This window comes from Neoarius graeffei, chromosome 3 (genome assembly GCF_027579695.1).
Source record: "Neoarius graeffei isolate fNeoGra1 chromosome 3, fNeoGra1.pri, whole genome shotgun sequence".
In the NCBI taxonomy this organism is placed as follows: domain Eukaryota; kingdom Metazoa; phylum Chordata; class Actinopteri; order Siluriformes; family Ariidae; genus Neoarius; species Neoarius graeffei.
The window spans coordinates 378,138-397,701 of record NC_083571.1 but is presented as its reverse complement, the minus strand read 5'-3'; the positions used below and the strand labels follow the sequence as shown (position 1 = coordinate 397,701).

Genomic DNA, 19,564 nt, shown 5'->3' with positions numbered 1-19,564 from the left:
AGTATTGAAGTATTGTCATTGGTTTAATGAAGTAGCTATGCAGCTCACCACAGGTTGCCAGCACCCTTATTTTTTGATGGAATCGCCATCCTTGTCCCGGGGGGGTGCAGTTCATGGCAGCCTTCACAGCTTTGTTTCCGCCAAAGGGTGGCCAGTAGCATCCCACTTCTCCGTCAACATCTACCACCCAGCTGGACGGCACAACTGCTGCACTCCGGTCTTGGAATTCCACAACTTTCCAAATCTGTGCCATCTATAATAAAAAAAAAAGTACTCCATGGAAAGGATAGTTAGTGCCTGCCATCCAGCTGGAGTACTCCAACTGTCCAGATTCCTTCTAATGCATAAGTAAAGATGTGTTTCTTTGTGTGTGTGGGGGTTTTTTTGTGATTTTTTTTTTTCTTCCCATATAGGTTTACGAATGGTGACGAAGAGGGATTGCCACAAAGGTCTCTCCATCTGGGAACAACACACATTTGCCCTGGACAACCTCAAGCCGGTCAACGTTAAGGCAGCTGTCTATGCCAAATACTCTGTAGCAGCCAATGCTTGTGGAGGGGCAAGGATAGTGGAAATATGACTCCCTCCTCTTGAATTTCATGTAAACCACAAAGACAGAGTCGCCATGTTTAATTATGTTTTTCACCATTACAATTTCATTTTTAATCACTAGGCAATCATCGCCCTGCTTTGAAGAAAAACAGAAATCATTGAAATGCACTTTTTTAAATTGCTGGCCAGAACTTAAGTGTTGGGGTAATGGGCCCTCCTGGTGTGGGTGTAACAACTATGGTTGTGTAGGTGGTGGTGGAAATAAACGAACTGGCTCCTCTGAAAGGCGTTTGACAACCTGTTGTAAAGGTTGAGATGGCTTGCGTAGCATTTTTTTTTTTTAGTTTACCCAAATAATTCTCGTAAGGAAAGGATGAGATGTTGTCTAGGGAACCATACTGGCGGTACTCATGTGTCAGATGTATTGTTTGATGTACGCTAAACACAATCTCGTCTTTACCATACACCTCTCCAAAATGCTTTACAAAAGCCATTAACAATTTTTCGGAAAAACAAACCATACTTTCAGAAATGTTTGGTGTGAGTAGCAAAAACATGGCCACAGAAAACAACATGAAGTTTTCATAGAGATCTTGTGGAAGAATGTCCCTCAGAACTAATGGCCCACTGTAAATCATAAATTGGCGCAACTCTGCCGCTTTCCACCTATCAATTTTGGCGAGTTCACGGGGTTTCCGTGCAAATTCAGCTGGAGTATAGGGACGAAGCTGTATTAACTTTTCGGAGATGGCTTTAATGGCTCTTGTAGGCTGCCTTGTAGAGTTTTTCCCCCTCATCCAAAAATGTATCAACTTTTTCATAAAAAAAAGTTTATCTACCATATTTTCAAACTCCTCGTCTGACCTTAGCCTAACATCAGTCTCAGGATACGTCATTTTTTTCTGCCAAATACCAGTCTGATGGCATTTATCGCATCCGGAGTACCCATTATGGCATTTAATTTGTTTTACAAATGCTCGAGCAGGAGCATCACAAATGAAGGATGAAATGGCCACCCTCAGCTTTCTACCTCCAAATGTTACCCCATTGCAAAGCAGATCAGAGAGGTCTTTAACAAACTGCATCAGATAATCAAACACATTGGAGGGTTTTCCAGGGCCACAAAAGATGCCAACTAAAAACGGTGTTCTGGTGTAATCGCAATCAATCAGTGCCAAAATAGGCCAAAACTGAAGCCTGGTGCTTTTGAAAATAGGGAGACCATCGATGTTAAATTGAACTCTTATTGTTTGAATAACATCTGGTAAATAGATGGTGCTTAATTTGGACAAAATTCCCTTTGCCAAGCCAAAATAGAAGTATTCCCCATTACCTACGGTCTGTAATGGTACTGCAGGCTTAGTGCCCAATAAGGTCCTAGCATCCTTGGGCAGTTCAGGGTGGCTTGTTCTCAAAACGGTCAACAGAGCAGTAATAGCAATCAAAGGCACAGAGAATGATGCAGCCCAGTGTTTTAATTTTTGGTGAAGCCCTGACTCTTCAAAAGAGTCACCATCAATATGACTGTCACTGTCACCCTCTGAAGACATGCTACTGCTGTCAGACTCTGCATCACTGCACCCTCCCAACTCAACAGAATCCCCACCATCCTCATCTAAACCCATTGATGATGCAGGCCTGGGTGATGCAATTGAAGGAGAGACTTGAGCAGCAGGATTACCCAGAGCTGACTCAAAATCGGACAGAATCTGCCTTTCTGACATTTCAGTAGCTGTCACAACACGTCTTCTTTTTGACCAATAAGAAGCCATGTTCTCTCCCCTAAAGAAATAAATGTCTGCAGTACCTTTTGAGGGAATGACAGGGTAGTGGTCTTCAGGTTCCATTGAGGTAAACATGGGGGGAACAAAGACAACAACATTTACGTCATTACATTTGAAATAACCTTACACACACACACACACACACACACAGTTCAAACAATTGTTTTATAGAAAGTTCTGTTTTAATACCAACAATGTTTTAACAATGTCTGGAGTCATGTTCTAATGGCTGCGACCCATACTGCCCTACAAAGCCAAAAGACCTTAATATCACTTAAGGTCAACATGAGTTATTGCCATTTTTGGAACAGAGGACATCAGTTGTATCATGTGATGAATTATTTCGAGTCATTTCTGTTTTTTTCTGGTAACAATAAGACGTTGTTTTTACCGTAACTTCCAAAAGCAAAGGGAAAACCAAGGCAGAAGCCTGTAATGAGTCTGATGAGTTAAGGTCTTTTGGCTTTGTAGGGCAGTATAGGCCTACAGCGTTACAAAGCCCAGCCCCCTCAAGCCGGGTATAGAGCTACCGGTTATAACCACGGCCTATATACTCGATTGAAATGCTTTGTTTTCACTCCATCAAGACCACTACTTTGACTAGTTTTCGACTAAACAATGCATCTGCATGTTTATTGTATTAGTTGAGGGAATATAAGCAATTTCGTTCATGGTACCTCAAACAAAGTGGTCACTAAAGAAGCGTTGGTAGCCTGGATAATCTTTAAAGTTCATGGCCGCGAGGCACGACCCATGGCTACACAAAAGAACAGGTCAGCTCAAAACGACATGCGACCTAGGCCTACATGCTCGATTTAAACGCTAAGTTTTCACACCAACGCTAAGTTTTCACTCCAACAAGACAACTACTTCGACTCGTTTTTCGATTGAATAATGCATCTGCATTGTTGTTGTTTCAAATGGATACTAGTTGAGGGAAATTTCTCCAACGTGTGATATGACTGAAGTTCATCATAACTTCTTAAACTGCTTGAAATTGTATTCGAAATTCCCTTTATTAATAGTGACTGAATAATGGTACGTACCAGATGTCCAGGGATGAATGAAAATGTAGCGTGGTCCAGTGTTTTTCTCAATGTTGTTTCAATGGTCCAAGCGTAACAGCAGGCCGATCCACAAGAGAGTCGCGATCCAACCGAGTGGTGTGGGAGTTTCACGTGCACCCAGGTATATAACGAAAATGACATCATCCAGTAAACAGCAGTGGTAATTGCACTGCATTATGGGACAGCGTGGGACATCCAACGACATATCGCTACGTATACATACTGGCCCTTTTTTATATCATGCCTTGAAATGAAAGTCAATACAACAGAGATGAGAGACACCGGGTATGAAAGTAACACCAGGATAAGTTGTAACACCACCATTCCCACCAGTTAGGTATAAGATGCAGGTTTTGTAACACTTTCAATCTTCTTAGAATTAATTTATGATCATCTTGGAAATGTTATTTGCAAAAAAACTTTCAAAGATAGAAGGTCAAATCCATTGCTGAGTTAAGAAAGTAAACTGGTTTTTGTTCTTTTTTTTATCATTTACTTATCATTATCACTTATACTTATATCATTTACTCGTATCTATGTGTAAGCAGGATAAGACAAACAGTGGCAATTTCAGGCCCGTAGCCAGCATGGGGGGGGGGGGGGGGGGGGGGGTCTTTTTTCCCCAAAGGTGGACTTCATCTGACCCCCTACTCCCATACCCCCCAAATACACGAGCACACTTCAAATCTTCTAATTTAGACATTTTTTTATTCGTTATAAGTTCTCTGTTGTCTAACTTATTATTGTTATCTTCCTACAACTGTGCTGTGACTTCATTGTCTGTCTCTGTTGCTCACCTCAGTTGTCTGTTGTTTCTCTCTTCCATTGTCTGTCTCTGTTGCTCTCCTTCATTGTCTGTCTCTGTTGTTGCTTGATGAACCAAGTGCCTCGTGGGTTCACATACCGCACGCTGCCGTTATTTCCCCCTAATCACGAGTTTGTTGGTCTTCCAATATGGCGCAGGGTTTGTTTACTTCCGGTTTCGGGTGACGTCAGTGAAAGGGGTCTAATGGGGGCATTACCGCCACCCACTGGATTGGGGTGTAAAGCAGTCTGAACAAAACGTGTAAACATAAACATAGGAGAAATGAACCCGTTTTTCTAACTCGTCCTCACTTAGTCTACTTTTCTTTTTTGATTAGTTTGGATTTGATATTGTAAATTTAAATGTGAATCAATGTATATTCATCGGACATGAACAAATCTTGAGTAATCTTGAGGGGCGTGTGTGTCCGGGGGGGGGGGGGGGGGGATCGAACGAACCCTCCGATCCCCCCTGGCTACGGGCCAGAATTTATATTCTGAACAATTAGTTGCTCATCCTACCAATGTTGAAAACTGGCCGGCAAAAGTGACGATGGTTCAACATCGTATATTTGACCTTCTCTGATGGTCGACAGATCAACCTTTACCCACGGTGATTCAACAGTGATAAATCGACCTTCTCCGACGGCGGAGAAATCGACGTTTCACGGCGCCATTTCAGCGTTGATTTTCTGACTTACGACGGAAACCGACCATTCTGACCAAGAATCGGCGCCGTTTCAACGTCCCTCTGCTATCTGGGTTGCTATCTAAAACACGTGTGAGGCCCAGTGGAAGGAAAACTTCTCCCGCATGTTAACTCTCTTAACTTCCTAGTATTACCCGAGTTACTGAAATCTTAATGAGATCAGGATATGAGTGAGTAATGAATTTAGGATGTTAAAAAGGAGAGAAAGAGAGAGAGCATGCAACTTATGGATTAACCAATTTTTAAATCAACAAACAAATGATAGAGAACCAAGATTCAGTGTATACACTTCATACAATCTTCACATTAAGTTAAACTAATTCCTAAGACTTAAACTTCTGTTTACCCAATGCCTTTCTTACTGCAGAGGAAGTTTGTCTTCTGTCTGAAGTTGGAAGCTCGAGGAAGTTGCGCGCGCTTCCTGAGGTCAGAAGTCTTCGGTGAGGGAAAGAGAAGTTCTGAAGCTTTCTTTGGTGATCTTCGTAGTTGATAAGACAAAGTCTTTGTTCAACACCGTGCACGGATTTAAAAGAAAGAAAAGAGAAGAGCTCTTTAGAAAACTGCCTTTGCTCGCAGCTGCGTACGCGTTAAAAGACAAGTAATACGTGCAAAAACCGGTTAATAACTCGCTTGAGTTGATGATCGCATGTTTCTGAAATCTAACTTGATCAGAGTTAGATAAAGGAGGAAACGCGCGGTTCAGACGTCTGATGGTGAGTTCTCTTTTTAGGTCAGTCTCGGTTAGAGTCCGACGCGAAAGAGCCAAGATGGCTGTGTTCCAAGTCCTTTTGTTGAAACCTGAGGAATGTGTACGTGATCCCGCCCAGGCGTGACGTAGTCAACGCAGAAGTTGCCTGGTAGTTGTAGTTCTTAGACCAAGATGGCGGCATGATACCTACATCATAATAGAACTCAGTGTGTTTCCTTTCAGGGTAGTGAATCCAAATTTAAATTAATTGACAAGGGTGTTCCTCAAGGTTCATCATTGGGCCCGCTTTTGTTTTCAATTTTTATTAATGATCTGCCTCAAACATGCTCTGATAGTCAAATTCATTTATATGCCGATGACACTGTATTGTACTCTTCCGGTGCCAGTATTTCTCAAATTCAGCATTCTCTCCAATCAGACTTCAACAAAGTGCAACAGTGGTTTCTTTCAAATAAGCTTCTCCTGAATAAGGAAAAAATGTACAGTATGCTTTTTTGTACTCGACCTGGCTCTCTGTCATTGACTAATTGGTCAATCACTCTTCTTGATGGAACATTACTTGAAAGAGTGGAGGAGTTTAAATACTTAGGTGTCTGGCTTGACTCTCAGCTATGCTTCAAACCCCATATTAATGCAATCTCCAAAAAAATAACTGGTTGTTTAAAATCTCTTTATCGTTCAGTAGACTGCTTTTCACAAGAAGTCCGGAAAAGAATTGTAACCCAGTTAATTCTTCCAATATTTGATTATGCGGATGTTGTCTATGGCAACACCTTTGAAACACATCTTCGCCCTCTCAATGTACTATATAACAGTCTTTGTAGATTTGTACTTAGATGTCCGTATAGGACACATCACTGTGTGATGTATGAAACTTTGGACTGGCCAGCTCCCAAGACCAGAAGGCAGCTCCACTGGTCAACCCTAATTTTCAAATGTATTCACTTAAAGGCTCCTCCTTACTTGAAACAGTTATTAACTCCTCTAAGCTCTCATTACAGTTTACGGCACATTGACCATTTGTTTCTAGTTACACCTAGAATTCGCAAAGAAATTGGTCGTCGTGCATTTTAGTTTAAAGCACCATCAGACTGGAACAGTCTTCCTTCAACACTCAGGTCCATTTCTTCCTTTCATATTTTCAGATCATCTCTAATCACTCATTTTCAAACATCCTGCTCCTGTTTCTGAATGTTTTTTGTTTGTTTGTTTTTGTTTTTCCTCTCTTTCTTGGATTAGTTGTGCTGATACTGTATGATACCGTATATAAATGACATTATTGTAGTATGCTGGGTGGGGGTAGTGGGGTAGTTTGGAGAGCAACGTTGGTAAGTGTATGAGTGTGTTTGTGTATATGTCTATTGTGTATATGTTTAGTGTGTGTATTCAAGTCCTGTTTTTCTTTTTTTGTATTGTCATTAGGACCCCCTTGAAAATGAGATGCCACATCTCAAGGGGTTATCCTCAAAATAAATAAATAAATAAATAAAAATTACAACCCCGCGAAGGTCAAGCACATTTGAACTTTGGCTAAAGTCCGGTATCAATAGCTGGTTCTTTGTTCTCTGTCCTTCTGTAACACCAGATGTATCAGCCTCCCTTTCACGCGTGGAGACCATGCTAGAGCATGAGTCCACGGCCAGAGAGAGAGCGGAATTCATTTCCCTTGCTGATTTCCCTTCCATAGTCCTTGAGAGCAACAGAAGATTGTGTAGTCCATGTCCATAGTCTACTTACATTCTGTCAGTCCTGAAAACATTAGCAGTTTATACAGGCTTTGGCATCTGGGCACAGATAAGGCTATGAGCATCTGGGCAGCTATAATATGTCTACTACTTGTGTAACTAAGCAACACTAAGTAACTATGAGGTAGTCTACACTTTAAAAGGCTACATTTCAAAATACATTTTCACATTTCAAGTATATTTTCAAGTATACCTGGAAAGGAACAAAGAGGTGTTAGTTATAGGGGTTAGCAAGCCTATTCTGGGGGAAGGTTAGTGGTGGCCTGCGATGAGGGGGTGTACCGGACACTGCAGCGCTTCCAGCTGTCGGGTACCTTGACTAGGGAATCAAGTTTGGTGTGTAGTGTTTGTATATGTTTGTATAGCATGTATGCAATTCCTGCCATGATGACCCAGCCACTGAGGAGGAGTCCCAGGACAACCAGACTGACAGGATGTCCTAGATTAGGCGACTGTCTGACTAATTGGTTAGAGAATATGGTTTTTAGTCCAGTTGGTTCCAGATTGAATTTTTTCCATTTTGGTCCCCTCAGCCAAGAGCTGCTGTTGAAGGGTGTCATCAATGTTCAGGTCCTGACCTTGGAATGTATCATTTCAATTTTGGTCTCAGGTGATGTAATGCGATGCCATCTATATGAATGGTAGCTCCCTGTGGGACATTGAGGAACACTGTCTGGTTGGGAATTTTCTTAGTGACTGTGTCATGCCGGGCATAAGACATCAGGATTTCAGTGTTTGGGGTGTTAACTATCCATTGATTACCTACTCTTTCTACCCTAATTTCAGCGGGTTAGCAAATATGGAAATAGCACTGCCAAGACTATATGCCAGACTGTACAATTCCTGACAATGTGTCTAAAGCGTGCAGGGTGTTATTTATTAAAGCTGAGTGCATATTGACTGTGAGAATGGTTCCCTGCAGGGTTCTGCCTAGGCCCTGCAGCTGGTCCTGTTGGACAAGCGTTTCGTTAGATTTCTGGGTGAATACTTAATGGTGGTGCACGCCTATGGGGTTAGCGACGCATGCAACAAGAAAAAAGAGGGAAAAGGTGGAGTGAGACCGCCACGGGCTATCCACCCTCCTTTGGACTGTGGGAGCATTATATGACATAGCAAGCTGCTTCTTGACGTCAGCCACGAGCTCCTCCAAGGTTTCTATTTCTGCCCTAAGTCGGTCTTCGGGTTCGGTCTCTTTGCTTTTGAACCCGCGCTGGGGGCTATAACTTGACTGATCATTTGGTCTCCTATCAAAGCAATTTCTCTCCGGCTCATTGGGGTAACGACCTTGTTGTCGATTACTCTGCTCCTGGTGGTTTTGTGGGAAGCAGTTTTGGGTGGTTGGTTTTCGGGTTGACCCCTTTGACAGTAATTCATAGCTCTCTAATTTCAACAATGCGCTATCCTGAGATTGTATGTTTAGCACCCTTACGTCCTCATCTGGTTTGTCGGTTGGATGCACAACTGTCTCCCATGCCATCTGGGCCATCTGTCTGATTTCCCACAATGTTTTCTCATGTTGTCGGCATGTTAGCATAACGTGAGTGTGCACGCATGGGTGAAGATTGTGCAGAAACAAGGATCTGAAACCTCAGTCTTCTTCCAGGCCTGGGGTATTTCTGCCCTGGAAGTAGGCGTTCCTCAGTTGCCTGTAGTACTCTCGCGGGGTTCTGCTTGTTTGTGCTTAATTTGGATGGTGCTGATGGTCGCTGACGTCTCGTCTGTGTAAGTCGAGTATTCTTTGCGCAGACCCTTGCAGAGTTTGGAGTACCTGGCGTGGATACGGGTCAGCTGGGTTTTGATGAATGCACGAATGCTTCTACTGGTTGTCTTCCAGATAAGCTTCAATTTCTCCCTTCGTGTGGCCTGGGGCAGGTCAGGGAGGCAATGCTTCACTTCCCTGAGGTAATCTTCAATATTGGAATTGCGTCTGTAGGGGTTGAATTGCTCGATGTCCTGGGCAAGGGAGTCAAGCTGGCGCATACGGAGGCCAGGGGAACGGTTCCTTTGGGTCCTCCTGGACCTATGGGAAGATTCGCTCTCTGAGCTACCTGATGATGAGTTTGATGGGGGGGAATACCTCACATGGTACTCTTCAGAAGAGGAGGAGTGTCATGCTCCACCCTGGACATCCACTCGGGAGATTATGGATCTCTCACGCCAGCGCCGATCTGGATCCGGGACAGGAATTCCTTCTCCCCTGAACTCACTTCCTGGTTTTCACTGCTGCTTATTTAAAGGACATTCTCAGACTCTGTTTTTGCTAGAACATCTTGTTTGCTTCTCTAGCCGTTTCCGTGCCTCTCTTGCTCCTCATGGTTTTCGTCTCTAGTGATTTTCTCTTGTCTATGGTTTTTGCACTACCGTTTTTCTGGTTGTTGGTTTTTTGCACAAAGGGTTATTTCTGGTTCATGGTTTCTTGCACTAAGGGTCTTTTCTTGTTTGTTTTTTTGTGCTAGTGTTTTTGTCTTTGCCTGTCTCATGTTTTTGTCAAGTTGTTTGGTCTTATTTTGCCCAGACTATTTTTTTGCTATTTGTTTTTTGTCCTGTTTGTTTATCTTTTGCCACACCCTTTCTTCCCTGTATTAAATCATCTTATTTATTGGATTACTGTCTGTGTTCTGTTTTTGGATCCTAACTTCACCATACCTCCACCAGCCCGAACAGTACGTTCTGGCCAACATGGATCCAGCAGAACTCGCCCATCTGTGAACGGCCATCCAGCAGCAAGGGACTCTCCTCGGGACCCACCAACAAGACCTACAACAAATTATCCAGAACCTCACCACCCTGTCCAACACACTCAACCTTCTCACCACACAGATACAGCACTGTCAAGCCGTGCCTACCCCTGCTCAGCCGTCTCCTATTTCAGCTCCTGCCACCGCCTTTCTCCACAAACCAAGACTTCCAGCACCTCAGCCCTACAATAGAGAGCCAGGTACTTGCAGATCATTTTTGTCTCAATGTTCATTGATCCTAGAACTGCAACCTCTGGCCTTTCGCACAGAATGCTCCGGGGTAGCATATACAATAATGCTTCTCACCGGCAAGGCCAGAGAGTGGGCGACTGTGGTCTGGGGTACCAATGCACCCTTTTGCTCCAGTTTCAAGGATTTCTCAGAGGAGATGAGGCGAACTTTCGACGGCTCTCTGTCCAGCTGGGAGGCGGCCAGAGAGCTCATGGAGCTGTGGCAGGGGTCCCGGTCTACCTCGGATTACGCCATCGAGTTCCAGATGTTAGCGGCTTTGTGCGGTTGGAACGAGAACGCCCAAATCGACGTGTTCCTGCATGGCTTTACCGACACCATCAAGGACAAGTTGGTATCGTGGGAACTGCCATCAGACCTCTCCAGCCTCATGGACTTCGCCAACCGCATCGACGCTTGGATCCAGCAACGGAGGAGAGAGAAGAACTGCCCCAGATTCACCTCCTCTCCACCTCCCGCTGCGTCTGTCGAACCCATGTAGGTAGACCGGGTTCGGGTGTCAGCGGAGGAACGACATTGCCGGCGGAGCACGGGGGCCTGCTTCTACTGCGGTCAGCTGGGACACAGGCTACCGAGCCTGCCCGCTAAAAGGAAGAGCCCACCAGTGAATCAAGGGGCCCTGGTGGACAACGCTCGGAACCAGTCCCCTGCTAATCATCTGTTACTTCCTGTCATCATTATCCGTGACAACCAGCATCACCACCTCCAGGCCCTCGTCAACTCGGGCGGACAGGAACCTGATCTGCTCCGCCACTGCCAAGCGTCTGGGAATTCCACTACTTGCTCTTGATGTCCCTCTCAGTGTCCTGACACTCAATGGCACCGGCTTGACCAGCATCACCCACCTTGACCAGCTGGGACTCAACACCTCCCTGTGCAACTGGCTGCTGGACTTCCTAACGGGGAGACCACAGGCTGTACGGGTCGGCAGCAACTCCTCCAGCACCATCACATTGAACACGGGGGCCCCCCAAGGATGTGTGCTGAGTCCCCTCCTCTTCACTCTACTGACCCATGACTGCACACCAACATCCAGCTCTAATCTCATTAAGTTTGTGGATGACACGACTGTGGTGGGTCTCATCAACAATGGCGATGAGACAATCTACAGGAGTGAGGTGAGCCGCTTGGCCATGTGGTGCAAGGACAACAATCTCCGCCTGAACGTGGAGAAGATGAAGGAGATTGTTGTGGACTTCAGAAGAGCGCACACCCAGTATGCTCCACTACCTATCGACGGTGCTGCAGTGGAGAGGGTGAGCAGCACCAAGTTTCTGGGTGTGCACATCTCTGAAGACCTGTCCTGGAGCAACAACACCACATCACTGGCCAAAAAAGCCCAACAGCGTCTGTACTTCCTCTGCAAACTGAGGAGAGCAAGAGTCCCGGCCCCCATCATGCACACATTCTACAGAGGCACCATCGAGAACATCCTGACCAGCTGCATCACCGTATGGTACGGCGCCTGCACCGTGTCCTGCTGCAAGACTCTGCAGCGCATCGTGAGAGCAGCTGAGAGGATCATTGGTATCTCTCTCCCTTCTCTGATGGATATCTATAACTCCCGCCTCACCCGCAAAGCCACCAGGATTGCAGGTGACCCCACCCACCCATCTCACAGCCTCTTCAGTCTGCTGCCATCGGGGAGGAGACTGCGGAGTCTCCGGGCCAAAACCAGCAGGCTCAAGGACAGTTCCTTTCACCAGGCGGTCAGGAGGCTCAACTCCCTCCCTGTTCTGCCCCTCCTCCCCCCTCTGCCCCCTGCCACAGATTCTGCCCGCACACCCCCCTGCCCCCCCCCTTCAGCATCTGACATGTCACCCTCACAGTTCCCCCCCCAACACACACACACACACACACACACTCTCAACGTTCATTAACACACTGAACTCAGGGACTGCACATCTCACTTTACCTCGCTCATTTGCACTATTCTGCACTTTACCTCACCTCAACAGCTATTAGTTTATTGTTTATACTGCTTATTTCAGGTTTACCTGCTATACCTCAAGTGCCCTTGACTGTTTATTTGCTCCAATTTATATATATGTGTGTGTGTGTGTGTGTGTGTGTATATATATATATATATATATATATATATATATATATATATATATATATATATATATATGAGTGTTTAGTCTATGTCTAGTTCTTATCTAGAGTGTTTTATATTGTTTATTTCAATTATCCTATTTTTATTTATTGCATTGCCTGTTTGCACTGTGGGTCAGAGAGGACTGAAATTTCATCTGTGCTGTATGTTGAGCATGTATAGCATATTTGACAAAGTTGACTTGACTTGACTTACTGCCCCGCTCACCCTAAGGATTTCCGGTAACCACTCTGAAACCATCCAGCTCCACATCATGAACAACCCCCACGTACCCATCCTTCTAGGATTACCATGGTTAATGCAGCACAACCCCCACCTTAACTGGGCTGACAACACCATTCTAGGCTGGAGCCAGTCCTGCCTAGCTTCCTGTCTGAATTCCACTCTGCCTCCCACCAAACTACCGCAGCCTTTAGCCAGCGAGTTCCCCGACCTCTCTCACATGTCTTTGGAATATCTGGATCTCAAACTTGTTTTCAGCAAGACCCGAGCAGTGTCTCTCCCTCCTCACAGACCCTATGACTGTGGAATCAACCTCCTACCCGGGACAGCGCCACCCAAAGGACGACTCTACTCTCTCTCTCTCTCTCCCATCAAAAGGCAAGCCATGGAGAAGTACATCACTGAGTCTCTGGCAGCCGGGATCATCCGCCCTTCCTCCTCCCCAGCAGGGGCGGGATTCTTCTTCGTGGAGAAGAAAGACAAGTCGCTCTGCCCCTGCATTGACTATCAAGGTCTCAACACCATCACAGTCAAGAACTGTTACCCACTACCACTCATGACCATGGCCTTTGCACTACTCCAGGGAGCCAAGGTATTCACCAAGCTAGATCTACACAATGCATACTATCTCGTCAGGATCAGGGAGGGGGACGAATGGAAGACGGCCTTTAACACCACCACTGGTCACTATGAATACCTTGTGGTCCCTTTTGGCTTGAACAACGCGCCCGCGGTCTTCCAGGCACTCGTTAACGACGTCTTAAGGGACTTCCTAAACATCTTCGTTTTTGTGTAGATGGATGACATCCTGATCTTCTCCTGCTCCCTGGAGGAACATTGGGGTCACATCCGGCAGGTCCTCCAGCGCCTGCTAGAGAACAAGTTGTTCGTCAAGGCGGAAAAGAGTGAGTTTCACCAGAGCTCTGTCTCATTTCTGGGATTCATCATCTCCCTGGCAAGGATCCAGATGGACCCCCTCAAACTGGAGGCAGTTGCTGATTGGCCCACCCCATCTTCGAGACGAGAGCTCCAGCGCTTCCTAGGATTCGCCAACTTCTACAGGCACTTCATTCGCAACTTCAGCACAGTGGCCGGACCTCTCTTGGCCCTGAACTCGACCAAGACCCAATTCAAGTGGGGGGAGGAAGCAGAGAAAGCCTTTTCCATGCTCAAGCACAGGTTTACCACAGCACCCATTCTCGCCATACCCGATCCTACCAAGCAGTTTATTGTCGAGGTCGACGCTTCTGAGTCAGGGATCAGAGCTATACTATCCCAGAGGGCCAGTGATGACAAGGTCCACCCATGCTCCTTCTTCTCCCGCCAGCTATCCCCAGCCGAACGGAACTACGACATCAGCGACCGAGAGCTACTGGCTGTTAAACTAACCTTGGAGGAGTGGAGGCACTGGCTCGAGGAGTCGGCGCTCCCCTTCCTAGTCTGGACTGACCATAAGAATCTGGAGTATCTCAAGTCCGCCAAACGCTTGAATTCCCGTCAAGCCTGTTGGTCTCTCTTCTTCTCCCGGTTCAACTTCACGCTCTCCTACCGCCCAGGCTCCAAGAACGGCAAACCCGACGCCCTGTCCAGGATGTTTTCTTCCCACCAAGAGGAGTCTAAGCTGCCCGAGGCCATCCTTCCTCCACGCTACCTGGCGGGAGCCACCATTCTAGAGGTTGAGATGCTCGTGCAGAAGGCCCTGGAGCAGGACCCTGGTGAAGGTAACCCCAACAACATTCCTCCTAACCATTTGTTTGTTCCCTGTCCTGTGCGAACCCAGGTGCTGCAGTGGGGTCATGGCTTCAAGCTGCCCTGTCACCCGAACCCTGGCACTCATCCAGCAGCACTTTTGGTGGCCATCCATCAAGGAGGACGTCCAGGAGTTCATGGCAGCCTGCAACACATGCTCCTGGAACAAGACAACCAATTGACCTCCTGCCGGCTTGCTAAGACCCCTCCCGACTCCACATCGACCTTGGCCTCACATCGCCCTGGACTTCATCACGGGACTCTCCAACTCGGGTGGCAACACATGCATCCTCACTGTCATTGACCGTTTCTCCAAGACCGTCCATTTCATTCCTCTGCCCAAGCTTCCCTCAGCCAAAGAAACCGCAGAATTACTCGTCCACCACGTCTTCCGCCTACATGGACTACCCACTGACATCGTTTCTGACCGGGGCACAGTTCTGGAGGGCCTTCTGCAAACTCATTGGGGCCACCTGTAGTCTCACCTCAGGCTTCCACCCACAGACCAATGGCCAGGCAGAACGGGCGAACCAGGCTTTGAAGGTTGCACTCAGGTGCATGGCGTTCAGGGATGCCAGTTCTTGGAGTAAGTACCTACCCGGGATTGAGTACGCCCATAACACTCTTCCTTCATCTGCCACAGGTCTCTCACCCTTCCAGTGCTCCCTAGGTTACCAACCACCACTCTTCCCCAACCAAGAGGAGGAGGTCGCCGTACCCTCAGCCCAGACCTTCATACGCTGCTGCAGGAGGACATGGGCATTGGCCTGGAGAAAACTAATTCGCTCCGCCCTAGCATCCAAGAGGCAGGCTGACAAACACCGCTCTAAGGCACCCACTTACCGGGTGGGGCAATGAGTCATGCTCTCCACACGCCATCTGCCACTCAGAACCGTCTCCCGCAAGCTGGCTCCCAGGTACCTAGGACCCTTCATCATCAAAAAAGTAATCAACCCATGTTCCGTCAGACTGACACTACCACTCACCATGTGACGCATCCACCCCATGTTCCACGTGTCACAGCTTAAACCTCTGGTCTCTAATTCGAGTGTTCATAGGTGGAGTTTACCGCCAAATACTTCTTATTCTTCTTCTCCCTTTTAATGGTCTGGAGCCTTGGGGGCTCCTTGAGTGCCGGTGGGTGTGGTTCTGCTCCACCGGGTTTGTGGAAGGGGGCAGTGACCTGGCGCTTTGGTTTGGAAAGGGAGGACGTTTGGCGACTGACCAGGAAATCTTTGAAGTCTGTGTCCAACTCAGCCCCCCTCTCAGTTCCTGGCTCTGTTTCCGCCTTTACCTCCATGGGTGGTGCATGAAGCACCGATAGGGCCCTGGTGCGCATTTTGTTACTTTCTTCCATGGCCTGGTCAGCAGCAGCTTTTCTGCTAGAACGTTCAGCTAGCTGGCGTCTCTTGGCGCACTCCTCTAGCGAATCGTTGGTGATCTTGAGTTCTTTGCGCAGGGACTGATTCATTGCATCTAGCTGGTCGCAGCTAGCACTCAGCTCCTTGCTCTCCTCCCAGAGCATTCTCAGCTCCCTGTTCTCCTCCTGGAGCATTCTCAGCTCCCTGTTCTCCTCCTGGAGCATTCTCAGCTCCAAACGGGTACGTTGGTGATGGAGCAGAAATAACTTGCCTACCACCTCTTGGATGAGGATGACACTGCATTGGGGATTCTGCATACGCTGTATCAAGCTGTCGATCTCTGTCTGACACTCACCCTGGGTTAACTGCCCAAGTTCTTCCCTTTCCTTGAAAGAGATTTTGAGGAGATCAGAGACGAGGTCAGAGAGGGGAATAAGTTCCAGTGGAGGAAGGGTATCCTCCTCACCTCCTGACGTATGTGGGGAATTACGGCGGCTCATCCTGACTGCCTGGTTCGGGCACAGACCTATACCTGATGAGCTAGTGATGTGGGCACTATTTCCTGGCCTAGCCCCTATTAATATAAAATAATGCCGTGGCTACAAGGTGATGACGGAGAGGCTGTGCTCAGACAGCGGTAATAAAAAACCGCACAGGTGCTCCTAACCTGTGGGGTTATAATGCCGTGGCTACGAGGCGACAATGGAGAGGCTGTGCTCAGACAGCGACAATAAGGAAACACACAGGTGCTCCTAACCTGTAGGGTTTTGTTTACTACTGCTCTCTCTCTAAATATGCCAACTAACTATGGCAACTGTACGTGTTTCTACCAATGGCTACTGGTGGTATGGTCACTTACTCCTACTAGCTGTTTTTATGGTATGATTGACACACAAGACTTAGTTACAGTACACTGCAATTAGCCAAAATAGACTCTGGTATAGCCTTGGCAATTCCACTTGACTAGCCTATTACTGAGTAGAGGCCTGGAATGGCTCAACACTAAATTTATCTGTTATTGCTACAAAAATCACTGAAGCCAACAATACCAATCCTCACACGGGGCACCAAAATATGTAGGTGGAAGGGGCTTATCAAATCAGTCTCATCAAATCAGTCTCATCAATTCATTAATCAGTCTCATACATTAATTAATGATTAATTATTTTATCTAATAGTTTATAGCTAAACTATTAAAATCAATCAAATCAGTCTCATGTAAAAAGGTATCAGTCTCATAAATTCCTTAATCAGTCTCATAAATTCATTAATAAAATGGGTGAAGGCAATTAGAGTTCTTTTCTTGATAGAGGTTGGCACTTCAGTGAACCTTGTAACAACAAACAGGACACAGTTTATTCCAAAGACACCATTTATTGAAATAGCCGAGCGCCAAATGCATCAGCTTCCCTTTCACACGTGGAGACCATGCTAGAGTGCGAGTCCACAGCCAGAGAGGGAACGGAATTGTTTCCCTTGCTGATTTAAAGCAGTCGTGACGTCACTGTACCTGGTATCCAGTATCCTCTGTATCCAATACCATTACAGGGAGTCAGAGGAAGGGGCGGAGCTAGAACATGGCATCGAGGACAGAGATGGGTGTGTTTCAAACTGGTTGGGGGGAGGAGATGGTTGCTATGGCTACGTGCATGGCCGCTGTCCCTACAATCTTATCAACTATGTCATCACCCGCCAATGTGACAGCAGCGACATCCTCATCACAAGGGCGATGCGAAGGGCAGACTGCTGGACAGACCACAGACTTGTTAGAGCAAAGTGCAATATCCACATAGTCCCCCAACACCACAAGCGCCCAAAGCTCACAAGACCGACTTTCAACACAGCTAGACTCCTCTCAGCCAAATATCAGCAGGAATTCCAAACTAGACTTGATGATAAGATAGAGGCATTGGGACCTCTAACTGGTGGACCAGAGGAAAAGTGGAACCAGTTCAAAGAAGCTGTCACAGAGACAGCCAAAGCAGTAATTGGTCAAAAGACTAAATCCCATCAAAACTGGTTTTATGAAAATAATGAAGCTGTACAAGCCCTCCTGGACAAAAAGAGAAAGGCCTACATTGATTGGCAAAACCACCCAAACTGCACCTCATGATGTGACAGACACAAAGCTTACCAGGTCAGGGTCCAAAGAGAGCTCTATAACATGCAAGACAAATGATGGTAGCAGAAAGCTGAGGAAGTGTATCAATATGCAGACACTAAGCCCATGTTTACATTAGACCGTATCAGCGGATCATCAGATTAACGTTTTTAAAACAATTAGTGTGCACACAGCAACACCAATACACGATTTGCGTGCACACAGCAATACCAATACACGGATATGCTCGGCTCCGCAGGCATCCTGCGCTCCAAATCACTCTGCCCTGAACAGCGAGTGCCCTCTGGAGGGTGCGCACTCCGGCCCTGCGCAGCTCACAGAGCGCGCGAGTGAAGTGAACAAGCTGTGATTCGGGACTGAGCCGCTGTGTGTGTGATCCCAGCGCACATCACTTACCACTTGCAAGTGGAAGGATGGCAAGCCTAAAGACAATCATAACTACACAATGGGCAGTATTTGCATCAGTATTTGCATCAGTATTTTCATACTTTTATACTCTTTAATGAAAGGTGATACAAGGCGGAAGTCCGCGCCATTTTTCAGCAGTCGCGTCACATGACCAACGCCAGTGAATCAGGAAGGTGGCTGTCACAGTGACGTTGTCCAGTGAGATGCCAGCTAGAGCTCAGCACAGCGTATCCGCGTATTCTGAATGTTTACACAGCACCGGAGCTGACACGATCTGGATTGAATACGTGGACGCTGGCGGATTCCCGTTTCCTGGCGTTTCCAGGCGGTTTAATGTAAACGGACAGTGCATCCGCAAAAAAAACGAGACAGATACGGTCTAATGTAAACGTAGCCTAACAACTCCAAAATGCTATTTAGTGCCATCAAGGCCATCTACGGCCCTTCTAGAAGTAGAACCACCCCCTGATGTCAGCTGATGGCACAACCATCATCAAGGACAAAGAGGGAATCAGGGCAAGGTGGAAAGAGCACTTCAGCCAACTCCTTAACCGGCCATCTACAGTTGATCAGTCAGCCCTACAGTAAATCCCCCAGGGGACAATTCGGGAGGACCTTGACCTTCCACCCAATGAGGAAGAGGTGAAGACAGCCACAAAGCAGATGAACTATGGTCTTTACCATAGTAAAGACCATAGAGCTTTCTCCAGGGAAGGATGGAATCCCTGCAGAATTGTACAAGGCACTCAGGACTGCAGCATTTAAAGCATTCCATGATGTTCTCCTGACCATCTGGGGTGAGGAACATATGCCAGCAGAGCTTCGAGATGCAACCACAGTAGCACTGTACAAGAACAAAGGAGCAAAATTAGACTGTGGAAACTACAGAGGTATCTCTTTACTGTCCATTCAGAGCCTAATCTAGGAATTTGAAAATAGGGGACAGATCCCTCACTAGTTGTAGAAACAGGGGACAGAAAATATTAACATGGCTAAAAATATCCCTCATTTGTTCCAGTTAGTGGGGACAGAAAAATAAGTAATACATTGGTAGATATTTTCAAGAGTACATCTATAAACAGAACAGTTTTATTAATAAAACTAAATACATGTAACAAACATTCATATCAGCTGTTAATCTATATAATATCATAATTATGGCACTATACATATCCTTTGATACAATGATATGAAAACCATATCAGCAAACACTTATCCACAGTTTATAG

The 19,564-nt window shown here is 46.5% G+C and overlaps 1 protein-coding gene across 3 annotated transcripts in view; it reads right to left on the bottom strand.

The window, feature by feature from the left end:
- The window catches only part of LOC132883046 (uncharacterized), a 33,416-nt gene that overhangs the window by 2,818 nt on the left and 11,034 nt on the right, over positions 1 to 19,564 (bottom strand). The window contains exons 1-3 of one of the 3 annotated variants that reach the window (XM_060916181.1): positions 3,383 to 4,029; positions 2,360 to 2,386; positions 49 to 253 (exon numbers count right to left, since the gene is read on the bottom strand). In XM_060916181.1, the coding sequence (XP_060772164.1) occupies positions 49 to 253; positions 2,360 to 2,386; positions 3,383 to 3,547 (397 nt within the window). In that variant the 5' untranslated portion in view covers positions 3,548 to 4,029. Of the gene's footprint in view, positions 1 to 48; positions 2,387 to 3,382; positions 4,030 to 19,564 lie in introns of those variants that run through there. The other 2 variants (XM_060916180.1, XM_060916182.1) reach the window with 2 other exon arrangements.